This window comes from Euleptes europaea, chromosome 1 (assembly GCF_029931775.1).
Source record: "Euleptes europaea isolate rEulEur1 chromosome 1, rEulEur1.hap1, whole genome shotgun sequence".
NCBI lineage: Eukaryota > Metazoa > Chordata > Lepidosauria > Squamata > Sphaerodactylidae > Euleptes > Euleptes europaea.
This window is the reverse complement of record NC_079312.1, coordinates 159,419,226-159,439,428: the sequence shown is the minus strand read 5'-3', so window position 1 is coordinate 159,439,428 and position 20,203 is coordinate 159,419,226. Positions and strand designations below refer to the sequence as shown.

At 42.0% G+C, this 20,203-nt stretch overlaps 1 protein-coding gene and 1 non-coding gene across 2 annotated transcripts in view; both read left to right on the top strand.

Moving 5' to 3' along the window:
• ERN1 (endoplasmic reticulum to nucleus signaling 1) overlaps nucleotides 1-14,418 on the top strand; it is a 51,098-nt gene extending 36,680 nt beyond the window's left edge. The window contains exons 14-23 of the mRNA XM_056849161.1: nucleotides 413-674; nucleotides 2,020-2,110; nucleotides 4,236-4,425; nucleotides 5,046-5,145; nucleotides 8,610-8,809; nucleotides 9,815-9,962; nucleotides 10,384-10,511; nucleotides 11,773-11,896; nucleotides 12,822-12,889; nucleotides 14,215-14,418. Of these exons, the coding sequence (XP_056705139.1) occupies nucleotides 413-674; nucleotides 2,020-2,110; nucleotides 4,236-4,425; nucleotides 5,046-5,145; nucleotides 8,610-8,809; nucleotides 9,815-9,962; nucleotides 10,384-10,511; nucleotides 11,773-11,896; nucleotides 12,822-12,889; nucleotides 14,215-14,418 (1,515 nt within the window). The remainder of the gene's footprint in view (nucleotides 1-412; nucleotides 675-2,019; nucleotides 2,111-4,235; nucleotides 4,426-5,045; nucleotides 5,146-8,609; nucleotides 8,810-9,814; nucleotides 9,963-10,383; nucleotides 10,512-11,772; nucleotides 11,897-12,821; nucleotides 12,890-14,214) is intronic.
• On the top strand, nucleotides 8,325-8,396 carry TRNAD-GUC (transfer RNA aspartic acid (anticodon GUC)). Its single transcript has one exon. It is a non-coding gene; the product is annotated as a tRNA-Asp (tRNA).
• Nucleotides 14,419-20,203: the final 5,785 nt, after the last annotated feature.

Below are 20,203 nucleotides of genomic sequence, written 5' to 3'. Positions count from 1 at the left end.
GCATTGTAATTAGCAGCGCTTTCCAGGCTGAATTGCCCCGCATATTTTTTTGAATTTTGTACGTTGAACTGTCATTCCGGAAGTGACTGTGAAGCCAGCACATACCTGCTTCGCATTACAAAAGAGCCCATTTAATGTGACCTTTGGTGTTTGCTGGGAAGAATCCCGCTCAAGGAACAATGCAAAACAACAGAGGCATTGCATATACTAATGGCTATGCAAACAGGAACAAAGGAGCAGGTGAGTGGGGGGGAGTGGAGCTTCTCCTTTTGCGTTGGAACCGTGAAAAGGCATTTTTAAAGTCGCGTTTTAAAAAAGAGCTTTGAGCAAGCATCAAAATTGACCATGCAAAAATGGCCTAAGACAAAACTTTACAATTTCATTCTCATGGTTTTTTTCTGTCCCCCTTAAGAGTGTGCACCATCAGCAACAGCGACAACACCAGCAATTCCAGAAACAGCTGGAGGAGAAGATCCAGCTGTTGCAGCATCAGCCCTTCAGTCCTGCCATTGATTTGCCCCCTGAGGCAGACTTCTTGGAAGGTTCCTGTGCAAGGGCAGAGAGTTCAGCCGCCAGTACACCAAACATGTCCCCGAAGGCATCAAATCACTCTGCATATTCCAATGTTTCTGCCTCTGATGTCGGGAGTGGTCTCTCCACTGAGCAGGAAGAAGGTGAGAAAGATGATCTAATTTTCCTAGTAGTGGGACCAACAACTAGCATCTCTTCCAAAGTCTAGCTACTAACAAATTAAGTCAGGAAAAGGAGCTTATTATGTTAACTAGATCAGACTCTGATTTGGTCTTTGACAAATCACCAGCAAGATGGATAAGTTGGCAGATGTGAACAAGGACAAGTGCAGCGTTCTACATCTGGGTAACAGATGAGAAACACACCTACTCGATGGGGGATTCACTTCTAGATAGCAGTGTGTATGAACAAGAGCTTGAAGTACGGAGTGGACCATAAGCTAAACACGAGCAGCCAGTGTGTGGCAAAAAAGACTAATGTGAGCTTGGGGTGTATCAACAGGGGTATAACATCCAAATCGCAAGATGTCATAGTCCTGGTGTAAACTGTATTGATCAAGCTGCTCCTGGAGTACTGTGTGCAGTTCTGGAGGCCTCACTTCAAAAAAGATGTAGACAGAATGGAGCAGGTACAGAGGAGAGCAACGAGTATGATCAGGGGCCTGAAGACCAAGCCCTACGAGGAAAGGCTAGGGGAGTTGGGAATGTTTAGTCTGGAGAAGAGGAGGTTGAGGGGGGACATGATTGCTCTCTTTTAAGTATTTGAAGGGCTGTCACTTAGAGGAGGGCAGGGAGCTGTTCCTGTTGGCAGCAGAGGATAAGACTCGCTATAATAGGTATAAATTATGGGCAGAAAGGTGCCGGCTGGATATTATAAAAAAATTACAGTAAGAGTTGTTCACCAGTGGAATTGGCTACCTAGGGAGGTGGTGGGCTCCCCCTCACTGGCAGTCTTCAAGCAGTGATTGAATGAACACTTGTCAGGGATGCTCTAAGCTGATCCTGCATTGAGCAGGGGGTTGGACTAGATGGCCTGTATGGTCCCTTCAAACTCTATGATTCTATTAATGCCACAGTGGTGGGGCAGCCCCTGAAAACATCCCTCTGTGTGCCTTCATTGTGGAGATTGGTGCAAAGTGGGTGTATTCCAGAGTGTACTTGTGTGCTATTAGAGATACAAGCAAGAATTTTCCATTCTTCTGCCAATGTATGTAGTATCTGCTTCCTTCACGTGAAGGATAAGAACGTTTTTATAGCAAGTGACACAGATTGACTGGGACCAGTCTCCACTGTTGAAGGAGTTATACAACATAGTAATATTATTGGCACCTATTGCCAGATGGAACTTGTGTTCCTAGATCTGACTGTCTGCCTTAAAAGAAATCTTTTAAAGCTCCATATTAGATGCTAAATGTCTAAATATGATTGAGGCGTATATCCAAAAATGTGAAATGGAGGGTTCAACATTTTTTCTTCTTCTGTTACTCAGATGGAGATACAGGTGCCATCTCAGTTGGAAAGATTTCATTCCACCCAAAGGACATGCTCGGACATGGAGCCGAGGGGACTATTGTTTATAGGTAAAGTGCCAACATCCTTTCTGTGCTTCAGAAGCAAGATATATATATTTACAGATTTTGCCAGAACATAGTAAACAATTACAATCTTTAAAAGGATTTTAAAAGGGTAGGTATCAAATCTAAAAGTATCTCCATAGCTAAACAGAAATATATTAAAATGATAAAATAGTTGCGATAAAAAACGTTATACTAAAATTTACCTAAGAGTTAATTGTGACCAATATTGACATTACCATTAGTGGTCTCTCTCAAACGGACCTTAATAGCCACTGAGCAAAATTTAGCAACTTGGGAAAGACTAAAGGTGTCCCCTTCCCACAGCAGAAATTTCATTTCCTCTTCTTCTGAAACAAACTTCCTTAGGTTCACCAGTGGATGAATCAACTTCTGTCTAATGTCCTTATAACAATTACACCTAAGAATAATATGGCTAGAGTCTTCAGTTTCTCTGGCCCCATAAGGACACTCCCACTGAACTCTTGGGAGTTTTCTAAATTTCCCCTCCAAAGCTGCTGAGGGAAGTACCGAACCTCTAGCGAGGATTAAAGCTCGTCTTTGCTTGTTTAGTTCAACAGTATGAATATACTGAGCAGGAGCCAGCTGGTATCTTACCTTGGAGGGAGCAAGGTAAGTTGGGGAGCACCTAAGATCCGTTTGGCTTTCAGTGTCATATAATCTTTGCCTCGCTATCGACTTGGCTTGTTCTTTATTGAGTGTAGAAGCAAGATATAATTAATAATTTCATTCTCTTACTGGTATGCGTGTGATAAATAAGTATTACAACTAGCAACCTTTTTCATGCAAAGAAAAGACAGTGTGCACTCTTTCGGTGCGCATTCTTGGGGGAGATACCTTCCTTCCGTTCTCTCTTTAACAATGTAACATCCATGGGTTGGATCCAGCAATCTGTTTGCTCAAGGATTGCAAATCTTCCCCACTTTCCCCTCCTCCCAGAAAAGTTGATATCTGCAGCCACAAGACTTTCACTTTATACTGTGGATTTACCCTGAAATACATCTTTGGGTCTTAAACCATGAGTGTTCTGGTCCATGGTAACCACTGCTGCCGCGTATTTATTTAGTTAATGGAATATTTATTTCCGGCTTTTCTATTTAAGAATAAATACTCAAGACAGCTTATGATAATAACCCCCATACAAAACAGTTTAAATAGATAGCACTAATAGAAACAAGCAATTATTTTCAATGCACGCATTTATTTCTGAGTTTGGTATATTTTTGCAATGTTTGAATGGAAATTTTTTCTTGCTTAATGTTAGCTGTGACATATAATTGCAGAAATTATCCTTGATGGAAATGAATGTCCTTAATCAAAATCTTAGAGCTACCATAAATATGAGCCTGTTTTTAGAAATTATTGTGACGTGAGATAAAAAATATGGCATGAAAACATTTTTCACTTGTATCTCTGGAGACAGTTGACATTGCCACACGCTGGCAGGACTGTGGTTCGCATTTGCATTTATACGTGATCAATCATTTCTTCTTATTCTAGTGTACATTTTATCTTCTTCATTTCAGCACACATTGGGTTCTTTGGGCTGTTCTTTGCGATAGGGTTTAGTTTGCTACTCTTCTAGGGGGTTGCTTCTCATGTTGCTTTTTCTTTCTGCATTAGAAAAGGTATGCTTTTGATCATGTTGTCTTTGCAGTGGTTACACAGAGGTTACACAGATAGGCGGGACCCCTCATGTTTCAGCTCCCCAGTCTGTATATCCAATATGTTTCTCTAATCCAAACGAAACTGAAGTCTGTTTGAATATGAAGCTGTTGCCAGACTGATGTTAAAAACTGGGTTAAAGCAAATTGTGAAAACACTTTGAGCTCTCTTTCCTACTATTTACATATTTCTATATAAAACATATCACTGAGCCACATTCTGGTATATGATTTTCACATTTATAAAAAAAAATATTTCTGTTTAAGAGAGAGAACTCAAGGCGTGCTCATGATACTGTGAGCTTCTTTTTCATGCCTGAATGTGTAGACTGGAGACCAGTTTTGAAGCATGGCAGTATGAGGAATGGCTAGCACAAGCAAGAGCCTACTTGAATGGTATGATTAACGGTTAGAGGTTTCACTGTTGTGTGTTGGAACATCTCCAGGGGGACATTTGATAACCGAGCAGTAGCCGTGAAGAGAATTCTCCCCGAATGCTTCAGCTTTGCTGATAGAGAGGTGCAGCTGTTGCGAGAATCGGACGAACATCCAAATGTGATCCGCTACTTCTGCACGGAGAGGGATCGCCAGTTCCAGTACATAGCCCTTGAGCTCTGTGCCGCCACTTTACAGGAGGTAAGCTCTGGGTTACATTTACATCTGTGACTGCTCTGATGGTGGGAGGCTTGGCAGTTCACAGGAGAAAGGGTGAAAGTTTTAGGCCAAGTAATTTCTTGGCTGTGCTTTAGAGCATGCATGATCATCTTTACGTCTAGGTAGTGCATTTTGCTCTGCATTTTCACTGCAGTAAGGTCCACACTAGACATTACGTTATTTTTAATTATTCACTTCTGGATTCTGCCAACCCAGTCTGACGGTAGCTGTGGGGAACTAAGTTCCCAAGTGGCCCCATTCAGATTGCGCCCGTGGCGTGGAGGGAGGAGAAGCTTCAGCCTCTCCCACACTAGGAGGGCTATGCATGCAGGGGCTCCCATCAAAGGTAAAAAAAGTAACATCTAGTTTGGATCTAAATAACACTGGATCACCGGCAGTAAAATAACTATAGAGGTAGGACATATTGCTTAATAGAGGTAGGACGTATTGCTCTGGCTTAAGTATGGCTTTTATATTCCTGATTCTGTTCCATTCCAACCTTTAACATCACCTTGAGCATATGCAGTATGTTTTGAAGTATATATAGATTCCTGGAATGCTACTGCACATTTTAAATTAACTTTGTTTTATGTGTATTCTAGTATGTGGAACAAAAGGACTTCAGTCACCATGGTTTGGAGCCTATCACTGTTCTGCAACAGACCATGTCTGGTCTTGCTTATCTCCACTCTCTCAATATTGGTAGGAAGCAGCTGTATTTTAATATCCAATTCTTTCGGAAAAAGATAGATAAGCTTATTTTATTCTTAGAATTGTGTATGACTTGGTAGGTAGGTATTTTATTTACAACCGTTGGCCAACATACAAAATTCAATACATCCACAGTTATATGACTTGGTAAGACACCCACAGTAAATCATACTGTAGCTGAAGTGGGTTTTGAACCCAGGCCTCCCTAGTCCAAGAATAACTTTTTACAAATCAGAACACACTAGCCTTTTTTGGACTTGGAGGATTATAGAATATCCTTGACCTGGGTAGCCCAAGCTAGCCTGATCTCGTCAGACCTCAGAAGCTAAGCAGGGTGGACCCTGGCAAGTATTTGGATGGGAGACCTCCAAGGAATACCAGGGTTGTGACATGGAGGCAGGCAATGGCAAACTACTTCTGAAGTTCTCTTGCCTTGAAAACCCCACCAGGGGTTGCCATAAGTCAGCTGTGACTTGATGGCAAAAATGAGTATATTTTACTAACTATTGCAGCGATGCCACCCAAAATATAAACTGCCTTCTCACCCTCCCTGTGATGGGATTGATGTAAAAGTGACATTCTAAGAATGTCACTTTTACATCACATTTTACTAGCTTATGTTTGTCCCAATGGAGCGATGGTTTTACCATTAACCTTGAGGGACAGAATCTGTCTACGAAAGTGATATCTTCTGGCAATAGAAGTGTAAGATTTCCCACTTCACTTCAGGAAGTTGTGCATTATGAACTCTGGGGCCTTTCCAACTCTAAGAAGAGCCTTTCGAATCAGACCAGTGATCCACCTAGCCTAGCATCCTGTTTTACACAGTGTCCAACCATTTGACCTAAAGGTCCAGCAAAAGGCCCAGAGGCCAAGGCCTTCCGCTGATGTTGCCTGCCGGGACTGGTATTCAGAGGTTTGCTGAATACTGTAAATATGGAGGTTCCCTTTGGTGACATTTGCTAGAAGGCATTGATGGACATTCTCTATCCTTCATGAATTTTTCTAATCCCCTTTCAAAGCCACTTATGTTTGTGGCCCTCACTACATCTACTGAAAAGAGTTCCACTGTTTAATGACTATTGGGTAGAGAAGCATTTTGCCTTGTCTGTCCTGAAATTATTGCCTATCAACTTCACTGAGTACCCTAAGTTCTAGTATTACGGGGGAGGAAGAAAGGGTTCTCTCAGTCCTCTTTCTCCACTTCATGCATAATTTCATAAACATCTATCATATCATATCCCCCCCACTTAGTCATCTATTTCTAAACTGAAAAGTCCGGACTGCAACTGTTTCTCATAGGAAAGATTTTCCAACCCCTTAATCATGTTAGTTGCCCTTTGTTTTTGATATCTGTAATAAATAAGTCCCAGCTACAGCTAAGGTGTGTCTAGTAAGCAAATATATTTTATATATGAAGGAAAAGTAGGGAGAGGAGGAGAAGGTTAAGTTGTTTCTTTGTTTTGGAATCTTAGAACTGCAATTGTTTTATGGGAAACCCTTTAATTAAAAAAAGTTTTAAAAAAACAAGTAAAATTTTATAAATCTGTTATATTAGACCAACATTTCCTCTTGTGGAGCATATATATATGCAGCTCAAGAAACTTAGCCCAGAAAACTCAGGTATCTTTGGGAGGCGGTGCTCATAAGGTACAGGAAACAGCAACTGTGGTGTCTTCCACAAAGCAACGATCTCTTGTAGTTTCTTTGTTTGTTTATTTCTTCAATTTCAAAGAAAGAAAGAAATTGAAGAAATAAATGAAACAGTTTTCCTGTTGCGGCCACCAGTTCATCACAGCAGCAACAGGAATTCAGGTGGTTGGTTTCTCTGCACTTTCCCTGCCCTGGGGAGCTTTTTTTATTTTTAAACCATTCTTTCAAATTCCCAGCTTCCTTTTTTTTTAAGTAAGTTTCTAGCCTGCTAGAAGGGGAAAAGGTGTATCTCAGCAACTAAAATGGTTATAGAGACTTGCTTTTTACATTAGCCTTCTGAAGCCCTTTTCTCCCACTCCCAATTGGCACCTCGAACCCCCGGTGGCGACACCTATCATGGTGCAGGGGGAACAGCATTTTGAAATTTCCAGGGTCCTGGACTCCAGGCTGCAGAGAGGTCAGCTGGAGTACTTGGTGTGCTGGAAACACTTGAAACCGAGTCATGATGAGTGGGTCGCGGCAGAACACGTGAACGCTCCCTCTCTGATTGCCGAATTCCATCAGAGTTGTCCCGACAAACCTGGGAACCCAGGGAGGGGGTCTTTGGAGAGGCGGAATGTCAGATAGGGCTTCTGACAGCTCCGTTCCCAAACAAGATGGTTTCCCCGCGAACAAGATGGAGTTCTCCATGCACTCCTCCCCCCCCCCCCCGTTTTGCACACAAGCTTCGGCCAGGGATTTACAATTGTATTGGGACCCACCCGTGTAAATCTCCGATCTGATATCGGGTCCCGCGCACAAAGCCGAGAGCTCGGCCATCTCCTCCACTGATTGCTCACAATTGTTTCTGTTCAGTTTTACTTAAGTCGTTACCGGCAGGAAACGACTACATTGTCTCTTTGTTCCTGTAACCCTATTGTATCAGCCCTATATATGTATCCATACTCCCCCAGTCATGTATTTCAGCCTTGCTCGTCTCTTTACTGAAATCACTGACTTTCGGAATAAATCCTTGAATCGCTGCTCCGTCTGGATTTGAGTTCTATTGCCTGAAACGCCGTGCATTTGCTGAAGCCTGACAGATATATTGTTATAGCATACTGATCTAGCAATCCGGCTGTTGCCAATTTTGTTTTTAAAAGAACCCAAACAAGCCCACTGGTGGCACAAGAGAGGAAGTGGCAGCTGTGGAAGAACAGGGCAGGGAAAATGGCACCCCAGTGAGTTGCACCTTTTGAAGTGCAGCATACCTCGCACCTCAGCTGCTTGCCAGCAGGAAACATGAGATCAAAGGTGGTTTGAGAAAGCACGGGGAAACCGAGGAAACACAATGAATGGGCAACAGTGCCTGTCTGGAAGCTCAGAAAGAATCCACTGCAGTTGGGAGCCCAAACAAGACACACACACTCCAAAAAAAATCTGTATGGAAGTCCCCTACCGTGTCCTGTTGTAACACCACAGATGTATTTATTTATTACGGTATTTTGTTTGTAGTGTGATATCAATGAATTTAGGAAGGGGTTGTGGCTCAGTGGTAGAGCATCTGCTTGTCATGCAGAAGGTCCCAGGTTCAATCCCCGGCATCTCCAGTTGGAAGGGACCAGGCAAGTAGGTGATGTGAAAGACCTCAGCCTGAGACCCTGAAGAGTCGCTGCCGGTCTGAGTAAACAATGCTGACTTTTGATGGACCAAGGGTCTGATTCAGTAGAAGGCAGCTTCATGTGTTCAATTAAGATAAATCTATTTGAGCAATAAAATTGCTTTGTTAACTACTTAGTAGCCCTCATGTGTCTTTGTATTAGTCCACAGAGATCTGAAGCCCCATAATATCCTCATTTCTATGCCTAATGCCCATGGTAAGGTCAAAGCCATGATCTCAGACTTTGGCCTGTGTAAGAAGCTTGCGGTGGGCCGACACAGTTTCAGCCGTCAGTCTGGAGTGCCAGGCACCGAAGGCTGGATAGCTCCAGAGATACTGAGTGAGGACCGCAAAGAGAACCCAGTAAGTAATTATTCCCTCTCTTAGGGCTTTTTCGTTACTTGCTCTTGGGGAGGTTACTTGAGGTATGATCTGACACTTGTCTTGGCTAGGGGTGTGCTTCAGCAAAACGATAATTTTAATTCTCTGTCTGGAAGTTGGAAAGGGGATGCTTATCATTATAGTTAAATATTGTAAGTACTAACAAAATTTCTGGCAGGGTATGAGTTTCGTGAGTCACAGTTCACTTCTTCAGATACAGTTCACGAAAGCTCATACCCTGCCAGAAATGGTGTTAGTCTTTAAGGTGCTGCTGGACTCTTTCTCTTTCCTCCTGCTACAGGCAGACTAACCCGGCTACCCATCGTGATCTATTGTAAGTACTGTTATTATTGTATCGGAAAGTTGTTTTGGAAATATCAGAACAGTACTCCTGATATTTAAAGATAACAATAAGCATGCCTTTCCTGACTCCGGTGCAGAATTAAAATGGGGGACGGAAGGAGGGAGAGAAGAGAACAGCCCCCAGGTGATTGGTTAAATGTTAAAGGGACATTATTTTCTATGAGTTAGACCTGGCCCAAGTTTCATCCATCAGCTATAGGGCACCAAAACAAATGGGCAGTAGACTTGGCCTCCAGATTGCAGAAGGCAGGTATTCCCCTGACAGTGCCTTATGTGGGGAGAGGAAGGGAAGGCGATCGTAGGCTGCTTTGGAGAATCTTAAAGGTAGAGAAAAGTGGGATATAATAACCAACTCTTCTTATAATTTTTGAAATTAAAACAAATTCTAATATTTAGTTACTTACTGTAAGCTTAGTGAAATGCCAAATTAGGCCTTCAGATTAGACTGATTGCATTCCTTATTTTTAGAGGTTCACTGCAGAGGAATAAGTCAGTTTGAAATATGTACACATTGGATTTTTAAATAAAATTTTCATAGTTCTTCCACTTTGAATTTCGAAAACGTTTTCCTTTTTGCCCTGCTATATTATAGTAAATTTTCTTTTCAAATGCTTCTCTTCCCAGACACATACAGTAGATATTTTTTCAGCAGGGTGTGTCTTCTATTATGTGATATCGGAAGGAAACCACCCATTTGGCAAATCCCTGCAGAGGCAAGCCAATATTTTGCTAAGTGCCTACAGCCTGGACTTCCTAAATCCAGAGAAGCATGGTAAGCAAGCGGATGTTTTCCAGTGCTGGCAAATACGGCCAGACATTTCTTTTTTGTCCAAGCCGTAGTGGATTTTTGCTCTAGACATAAAGTTCATTACTTGGCTTGAAAAGTTATCTTTTGTATATATTTATACCAAGAAAAAGAACAAGAAAACATTACCATAGCGTTCAAGAATGATCAGAAATGCCTCTGGGAAAGGGACTGGGGAGACTTCTAATTGCTTTTCTATTCAAAGCTATGGAGTTTGAACCAAAACAGAATTTGATATGTTCAACTGTTGGGTTTTTGTGCATGTGTGTGTGGGGGGGGGGGGAATCACAAACATTTGGCCACGTGTTTTACTCAAAGGTATCCTGATAATTTGCAAATTTACATAGCCTGGGAGTAAACATGTTGTTTTTTCTGATATTTTTTACAGAAGACATAGTTGCTCGCGACTTAATAGAGCAAATGATAAGTACAGATCCTCAGAAGCGGCCTTCAGCTAACTGCGTGCTAAAGCATCCATTTTACTGGGGTTTAGAAAAGCAGCTCCAGTTTTTCCAGGTCGGTCACAACTCTTTCCTCATCTTAAGAGTTTTGTATGCTCTTAAGTGTAAATCCCCGTGGCGCAGAGTGGTAAGCTGCAGTACTGCAGTCCAAGCTCTGCTCACGTCCTGAGTTTGATCCCAACAGAAGTTGGTTTCAGGTAGCTGGCTCAAGGTTGACTCAGCCTTCCAGCCTTCCGAGGTTGGTAAAATGAGTACCCAGCTTGCTGGGGGTAAAGGGAAGATGACTGGGGAAGGCACTGGCAAACCACCCCTTAAACAAAGTCTGCCGAGGAAACGTTGGAATGTGACGTCACCCCATGGGTTAGGAATGACCCGGTGCTTGCACAGGGGACCTTTACCTTTTTTATGGGATCATAGAACCATAGAGTTGGAAGGGGCCATGCAGGATCAGCCTATAAACATCCCTGACAAGTGTTCATCCAGCCACTGTTTGAAGACTACCAGTGAGGGGGAGCTTACCACCTCCCCAGGCAGCCGATTCCACTGGTGAACGACCCTTATTGTTAAAAAAAAAAAATCCTAATGTCCAGCTGTAATTTATACCCATTATTACGAGTCCTGTCCTCTGCTGCCAACAGGAACAGCTCCCTGCTCTCCTCTAAGTGACAGCCTTTCAGACACTTCAAGAGAGCAATCATTTCCCCCCTCAGTCTCCTCTTTTCCAGACAGAACATTCCCAAGTCCCTCAGACTTTCCTCCTAAAGCTTGGTCTCCAATCTCCACACCTCAGTGCTTGTTATACAGCTGTCACCTGGCTGAACTAGAAGAGCCCTTCGTCCCCCTCTTGCTGCAGCACAGTGCTGTTTCTGAACGTCTCCATTTGACACCTTTCTAAGGCATCTACTGCTGCCATGCAGGCAGAGGGCCTCCAGGCACAGATGCTTGTGCTGCCACTGTGGGAAGAAGGAGGGCTTGAAGAGGACAGTCCTAGCCACCTCTTCCTGTGCTATCCTGGAGTAACTGCCCTGGCTCCTAACTTCAAAGGGCAGTTGTGGTACTGCAAGGAAATCCAAAGTCATGCAAGACCCATCTGCCCTGCTGCTTTCTGCTGCCCCCTACCTCTCCCATGTGCGACCTCACTGAGCAGTTGGCCCAGTGAGCAGCACACCCCTATTCTAGTACATTAGTTGAGACCCTCCGGGAAGAGGAAGGGCAACCCTGTCTGGAGAGGGGAGGGGGACAACACCTTGCTGCGTGAGCATTCACAAAAACCTGGAGTCGGCCTTCAGGCACAGTCAATGTTATGTCTATTGCAGGATGTCAGCGACCGAATAGAAAAAGAATCCTTAGATGGCCCGATAGTCAAGGAGCTGGAGAGAGGCGGGAGAGCGGTGGTGAAAATGGACTGGAGGGAGCATATCACTGTCCCTCTACAGACAGGTAAACTTTTATTTGTGTGAAAGCAGCTGGAAGGGTTTGGACTTTGGTACGTGATAACCCTGCCTCTTGCTCTTCTTTTATGGAGGGGGGAGGGGAGCACTGTGCATAAGCAAGGCCGACTGTTTTGAAGATTGAGTCGGATATATTCCAAGAAGGAAGACTCAACCATTATTGCATCTGTGGTTTAGTAAAAAAAAATAAACATAACGGAAGGCAGAGAAATACCCAGAGTTGAATAAATGATTTAATAACTGAATATGCAACTATGGCAAAATTAACATCTTTTATACATAATAGACCAATGTCAGAATTTCAGGAGAAATGGAATGTCTTTTTCAATTATATAGTTGAAAATTAAGAATAAAATTAAATTAAGATAGAAGAAGAAAGATTTAGGTACTACATGTTTTACAATAAATATGTTATTAGTTATGAAGATATATTGAGAATTTAGAATAATGTAACTCCAAAGAAGTGAACTACTACAATGTAAATTTAAAAAGTACGCTCCCCATAAATCACTGGTTCCCAACTGGGGGTCCGTGGACCCCCAGGGGTCCACGAGAACTAAATTAAGGTCCGCAAAACAAAGTTATAAACCCATAATAAATTAATATTTTCAATTAAAAGTTCTCTATTATAAAAATATATATTCAAATATTATTCTAAGTTTAATGTTTAACTAACAGTTACGATTAAAGTTTATTTTCAAATTCTCAGAATTTTTATTTTGAACCTTGGGGTCCCTGCACCGAACAAAAAAGTCCTAGTGGTCCCTGGTCAAAAAAAGGTTGGGAACCACTGCCATAAATGGTAATAATATGATTGTTTATGTTTAATGTTTATATGTTTATATATTGAAATAAAACTTTTAAAAGTTAATAAATAAATATAATGATTCGTATTTTCTCGTTTCCTTTTTCAGATCTTCGAAAATTCCGTTCCTATAAAGGGGGTTCAGTAAGAGATCTCTTGCGGGCCATGAGAAATAAGGTGTGTGTATGTGGGGAAGGAAATGCAGGGAGGCTTTGGAGGCATTTTTGAAGGGGGGGATGACAGTGATGGTCCTCTCTCCCCACCTTCTGCACATGGTTCCACTGCAATGGCTCTTCTTTGCGCATGTGCTTCTAGGGACAAATCTGGCCATTTCATTTATACAGTTTTCTGAGTTTAAAGTAAGTGCTTCTGTGGAAACAAAAGAAGCCTTCTGTGTAGTGGTTTAAGAGAAGAAGAGGAGTTGGTTTTTTATATGCCGATTTTCTCTACCACTTAAGGGAGAATCAAGCCGGCTTACAATCACTTTCCCTTCCCCTCCCCACAATAGACACCCTGTGAGGTAGGTGGGACTGAGAGAGCTCTAAGAGAGCTGTGACTAGCCCAAGGTCACCCAGCTGGCCTTATGTGTAGGAGTGGGGAAACCAACCCAGTTCACCAGATTAGTATCCACCACTCATGTGGAGGAGTACCGAATCAAACCCAGTTCTCCAAATTTGAGTCAAACTCCAACATTTAGGTTTATCAAGTATAACTCTCCTAAATCTTGGCTATCAAGGAGCAAAAACAATAGTCAAACAGAGGCTTTGGGACATTGCCCTTCAAGATGACAGATCAAGGGCTTACTCGGTCCCAGTAGTGGAGAACCGTAAAAAAATTTTGGCCACTCCAAATTATCTCAATACCTTAGAACACCCTAAACATCGGAGAGCCTTCACCTTAGCACGTTTTAATGCCCTTCCATCTGCTCTTCTTGACGGGCTGTATGCCAGCCTCCCTTACGAATTCCGCCTCTGTCCATGCCAATCTGGAATGGTGGAAACAGTTGAACATGTGCTATTACACTGCCCATTTTATCAAGACATACGCAAAACGTTGATCCAATTTTGTCTAGCTTCCCAGATAGAGACAGAGTTCGCTATACCACTTTATTATTAGATGATTCTGTTAAAGATATTACCTATCAGGTTGCGAAATTCTGTGCTAGGGCATGTGCAATAAGGCAGAAGAAGCTGTTAAAATGACTTTTACGTCAAACAGACTATTTTACCAAGAGCTGTTTTAACTAAATTTACGATTTATTGAGCAAATATCAGACATTCTGTTTTAATTATTATGATACCTCTTTTTGTAAAAACTGGTCTTTGACCGTAATAAACAAATGATGATGATGATGAAATTAGAGTCCACCGCTCCAAACCACTGCTCTTGACCACTACACCATGCTGGCTGTCCAGGGTGGAGAGGTTTCTTTTCATGGGTTATGTTTTAAAATATGAATTCCTCACACGTGCTTAATTTTTATCCTATTTCTTTCCTTCCAGAAGCACCACTACAGAGAACTTCCCCCAGAAGTGCAGGAGACTCTGGGTTCTGTCCCGGACGACTTTGTGCGTTACTTTACATTGCGTTTCCCTCACCTCCTTCTGCACACCTACCACGCTATGCAAATCTGCTCCCAGGAAAGACTGTTCCAGCCTTATTATATGCAGGACTCTGTGCAGACACCTCCAGGAGACACCGTTTGACTGATGGGGGCCTGGCGTTCTTGGCACACACAGGGCTGTGAAACGGGCCTGTCATTAGCAGGGTGACTAGAAGGATAATCAGGGAGTGAAAAGTCCTCTTTCAGAAATCCAGATTTTCTCCAACGTGCCTTGTACTCTACCTTCTCTGAGTCAGGAAGAGAACCCCAAATTGGAACCTGGGGGTTGGGGAAAGATGTGGTAATTCCCAAAACGTTTTACACCACGGAAGAGGGGAGTGATAAAAAAGCAGCTCCTAAGAAGAAAAGTGGAATATAAAATACTGCCACTTTGCACAGGAATGACTGTGACCTTGGAAAAACTTAACACTGTACTCTCTTTTAATACGTGTTCAGCCATCTTTACTGCACAGAGTTGTAAAAAAGGAGAATCAACTGGAACCCGTACCTTTGCCAGGCATCTCCTGGCTCTCCGGAAGGAGCCTTATACTGTAGCGCACTATTTCTGTCCGACAGCATACCACTACTGCAATCTGTACTTGAAGCAATGTCTTTGGCATGAGAGAATGATTGATGTTAAAGGGAATGCCATGGTTTAAATATACCAGAACCAGCAACACGAATGCAACGGTTAAGTGAAGAGTATAGACTTCCAAAGGCTAGTTTCCAAATAATTTTGTATACATCTTAAGTTGTTTATGAAACCGCAAGCTAAAAATGTCAGTCCGAATGCTAGATTTCACACCACAATTCTTTCAAAAAAATTGATATTTCTGGAATAAGGTTTGGCTTTTGTCATAATGCTGAAAATCTCTTGTATGTTTCACAAAACTATTCAGACACCTGTTCTGGGGTCCTTACAAGAATATGAATACTTGGTAAGATGGTTTAGATGGAACAAGGGATGAAAGGATTGTGCTCCTCAAATTTTGTTCAGAAGATGATTAACTTCATCAGCCAGAGGCGCCAGGACTTGGTAGGCGGAAACTGAACTGGATATAAATTGCTTTAAAATAAAAATGTGACATTTAGAAGTTTTAACTGCAGGACTGAGGTTCTTTCTATCAAGCAGCAGAATCCATTTTCCCATCCACGGGATCTTTTGGAAAGCTAAAGTGATCGAGGCCTCTGCTTCCCATTCTGAAGGATGCGGTTGTCCTTTTCAGTGTCCCTAAAACTGTGATGCACATGGAGTGTGCAGAAAGCCCTAAGAATCCCGTGATGTGCTACAATGTTCCATTGTGATATTTGTATTAGCCTTTTACAAAAATATTTATTTTACATATTTATATTTATTTAATTTTTAATACAAAGTGGTACCATATTGAAATGGTACTAGTATAAGCATGCCAAATTGTTTCTTAAAAATAAAAAATGGAATCCTGTCTAGTGCAGTAACTTTTTTAAAAAAGTGGACAAGGAAAAGATATACTGCATCTTTTCAACCTTGTGCATTTTCAGTAATTCTGGATAAAATGTTTTAATACCAGCCTTTAATCTGTGTGGCTGTACTCTTGTATGACTTAAATGGGTAAATTATTAATGGTTATTTGTATAATTGGGCATTGATAGGGGTTTTTTTCTGCTCTGTCTTTTGTTCTGTTCTTTGGGGCCTTACATTACAGGGAAGTGGATTTTTCTAGTTTTGTAATGCAACAGCAGATATTAAGGTAAGATATCAAAATGTGGACATGACAGGACTTTAAAGCTTGAAAATAATGGCAGTCTTACCTACCGATTCAAATGATGTTTCATATTTTTGTAGTTCTACTGTACAGTACTTTTATAATTCTTCTAAATAAAAACTTCACAGAGATTTTAAAAATAAAAGTAGATTTTGAAACTCTTGCATGATGTCTTTTAATTGTAAAATTGGGGGGGGGGCACGATCCCATTCAGTGTGACTGAAGGAATACCTTCTCCCACCCTCCTTTGCATTCCCACCACAGCACATCAGCCTTTGCCCTGTGTAGGGGAACAGCATTTTCCTATCCAGCTCCTCCTCTCCAACCCACAGCCCTGCCCAGGATGTACTTTGCGCTATGAGCTTCCAGATTGAAATGCAAGGCCAAGATGGGAAACCTGGAAGTATACCAGCTTTCTGTTCCATGTGCTGAGTGTTGTAATTTAATGGACTTGTATGATAGGTAGTTTATTTGGGGCCCTTGGCCAGATAAAACAAAATACATGGACTATGGACTTGTATGCATTGTGTATTGCCCTGATCTGGATGGCCCAGGATAGCTTGACCTTGTCAGATCTCAGTAGCTAAGCAGGGTCTGTCCTGGTTAGTATGTGGATGGGAGACCACCAAGGAAGTCCAGGGTTGCAACGAAGAGGTGGGCAATGGCAAACCACCTCTGAACGTCTCTTGCCTTGAAAACCCTACGAAGTCACCATAAATCAGCTGCAAATTGACGGCACTTTCCACCACCATGCACTGTGTGGGTGGTGCATCTATTCCCTACAGGACGCAAGAGCAGGGAGCTTCAAACTGAATGATTCCCCCACTACCACCACCAGTCTGCATAGCTGACAGAGCCCAGGGTGGCTGCATAGTACGCAAGCTATTCTCTGTGGGGGTGGAGGAATGTTAAACGAAAAGATGACAGTCTTTCCCTAGCATGCTTCAGAATATTCTTGGCTGTCTCAATATGGGACATTGCCACCCAGATGAGGTGTATATCGTAGATATGCTTCCCACCATCCACAAGGGGGCAGCGATAGTGATAGAAATAGATTGACAAAAAGTACTTCAAGAATGTCAGCGCTCCAAACTGGATAATCCATTTCATAACAATGATAATAGGTAGTGTTAAAAAAAAAAAAAAAACCCCACATCATGTTGGAAGGGGGCAGGGGAAAGAGGAAGGCACTGCTTATTCAATTTCCTCTGTGAAGAGGCCTTGGTTTCCGACAGAGCTTGTTTACAGGCAAATTTCAGTTCCTCTCCGGGAATTCTTAGTGCACTTGCTTATCTTTTACTTGCTGGGGAGACTGTACATATTACTGAAAAAGTGGCTGTCTTTTCAATGTAGGCATAGGGACTAGATTATGGGTTTTGAAAGAATTCTGTTAAACAAACATGCACAACTGCTATGTTTTGTTTTAATGCTGGGCTTTTTTAACAGGGGAGATAATATGAATTAACTTGTTCTGGTGTGTTTTGTTTGTGATCTTTGCAATCCTTTAAAGGTGTTTTTCCCTGTACATGTAGGAGAACGATCTCTTAAGTTATTTTATAACTGAGCAACAGAAGTCAAGAAAAATGACAGCCCCTGGGAGCAGCAGAAGCATTGCGAGCTCGAAAGTTTGTGATTACAGGTGCAGAGCACTGATTTAAATCACAGGGGCCGTCATTCCACCCTTGGATCCATTTTTCCAGTCCTAGGATACTTCTGCTACTCCGAGGGGCTGTCACTCCACTTGAGGGACTGTTATTCCAGTCCCAGAGCACTTCTACTATTCCCAGGGGGCGTCATTCCACTCTGGGACCTGTCATGTTCAGTCTACGCTGGTAAAGTCCAGGAATTCAGGAACCTCTGCCTATACCTTGAAAAGGAGACACAGAGCTAAGATGGGCTCGGTACTACTAGGTGAAGCTCCAAGATTTGTACACCAGACTGAGATTTTCTGACACATTGTACTTTTTAGGGTTACTGAAACCTGAGCATACATTCTGGGGTAATTTTAAATTGCAGATCTATGATCGAATCCTGAGGAAATTAATTTTTAAAATAAAATTCAAAATATACCCATGTCTTTTAGTCCTAATAAACTGGGCATTTTTCTATTGCTTCTCTTTAATTTTTTTTAATGAGCTAGCTCTAGGGTTGCCAGGTCTCTCTTCGCCACCGGTGGGAGGTTTTTGGGGCGGAGCCTGAGGAGGGCGGAGTTTGGGAAGGGGAGAGACTTCAGTGCCATAGAGTCCAATGGCCAAAGCTGCCATTTTCTCCAGGTGAACTGATCTCTATCGGCTGGAGATCTCCAGCTATTACCTGGAGGTTAGGAAATCAAAAGTCTGCACTTGTATAAAGCTCAATGAAGCACATACAAAGCACTTTGCAAGCAGTTATATTGTGAGGTGGAGCCTCACCAAAACAATATCCCAAGGATATAAATACAGAGCAAGAACTTGTTATAATGCGATAAATTTACATCAGGTAAGTGTATATACACAACAAAATCAGGTGCACAAAAATTGACAATCCAGAATGGTAATGTCCAAATGAAGCACAGAACAGATTTCAAACGCAATGGGCTTCCGGTAAAATCCCCATTTCAGAGCTTTCGTCAAGCTTCAAGGAGTATCACGTGCAAGTATCACCTGTAATAAAATGCATACCTACATAATATCTCAAAAAATCACAGGTTTGTACTATAATAAATAATTCATGGTTCTTAAAATATTTCGAATATACAAAAATATTTTAGCTTACAAAAATATATATCTTATTAATCTATTATATCTTACATACCAAAGTTTGGAGAGACATCTATTCTGCCATTCTGTTTAAGAGGCTAGCTGAGAGTCTGAAGTTAAACTCAATGCAATTTTTCTTAAGGTTTTCTTGATCCCCTGATGTAAATTTACATCCCCTGATGTAAATTTATCGCATTATAACAAGTTCTTGCTCTGTATTTATATCCTTGGGATATTGTTTTGGTGAGGCTCCACCTCACAATATAACTGCTTGCAAAGTGCTTTGTATGTGCTTTATTGAGCTTTATACAAGTGCAGACTTTTGATTTCCTATTTTGTACTTGTAGCCAGTGTTTGATTACCAATTACCTGGAGGTTGGCAACCCTAGCTAGCACGGCTGATGAGATCTAAATTTTACATTCTAAGTGTGAACAAAATTTATTTATTCATGTATTTATTTATGTTATTTATAGTCCTCTTTTCTTGCAGGGACTCAAGGCAGATTGCGCATAGAGAGCCAGTACAATCACAAAAATGGGACATCCAATAACCAATGCATTAGGATTTTAGAAGTCTGTAGCGTAAGTATTCACATGAAACATTAAGCGTCACAGAAAATACATAAATAGGATCCTATTTACAATAAGCTAAACACAGCAGTATAGACCACCGTCCCTAACCATTTATCTAAGCAAGTTTGTAAAACTATTTTGTGCAGTGCAACCCTAATACCTGAGCAGGAAAGCCCTCTTGAATAGTTCAGTTTTGCATAGTTTGTGGAAGGCCAAGAAAGTGGGAGCTTTCCTGACCTCCTCGGGCAGGTCATTAGAACAAGATAGGAGCCCCAACGAAGAAAGCACGTGTACAGAAAGTGGTTGGTTTTGCCCATTTGCAGGCCTGGCACCTACAAAGCCCCTGCTGACTTGAGCGAAGTTGTCGTGGCAGAGCATAGGGAGAGAGGTGGTCCCGCCAATAAGAGAGGCCACAAAGAGTTTTGTATGTGATAGCCAATACCTTAAACTGAGCCCGGTAACCGATGGGCAGCCAATGGAGTGTCGGCAGAATGGGAGTAATATGCCTGCTCCGTCTAGCTCCGATTAACAGCCAAGCCGCGGCATTTTGGACCAGTTGGAGTTTCCATGTTGATTTTGAGGGGAGACCAATGTGCAATGCATTACAGTAGTCTAGTCTCTATGTTACTTTGGAGTGGATCCAGGTGGCCAGGTCAGCCATATCAAGGTAAGGGGCTGTCTTACAATGCAATACCATGCAATCATGTTTTTTACAAAACAATGCAATACCATGCAATCATGTTTTTATGTTGTAACAAAACACTGTCCAGTAATTACCGTACCAGCCTTTGAAATGGTTTACCTACAGCCGTGGTGGCGAACCTATGGCACG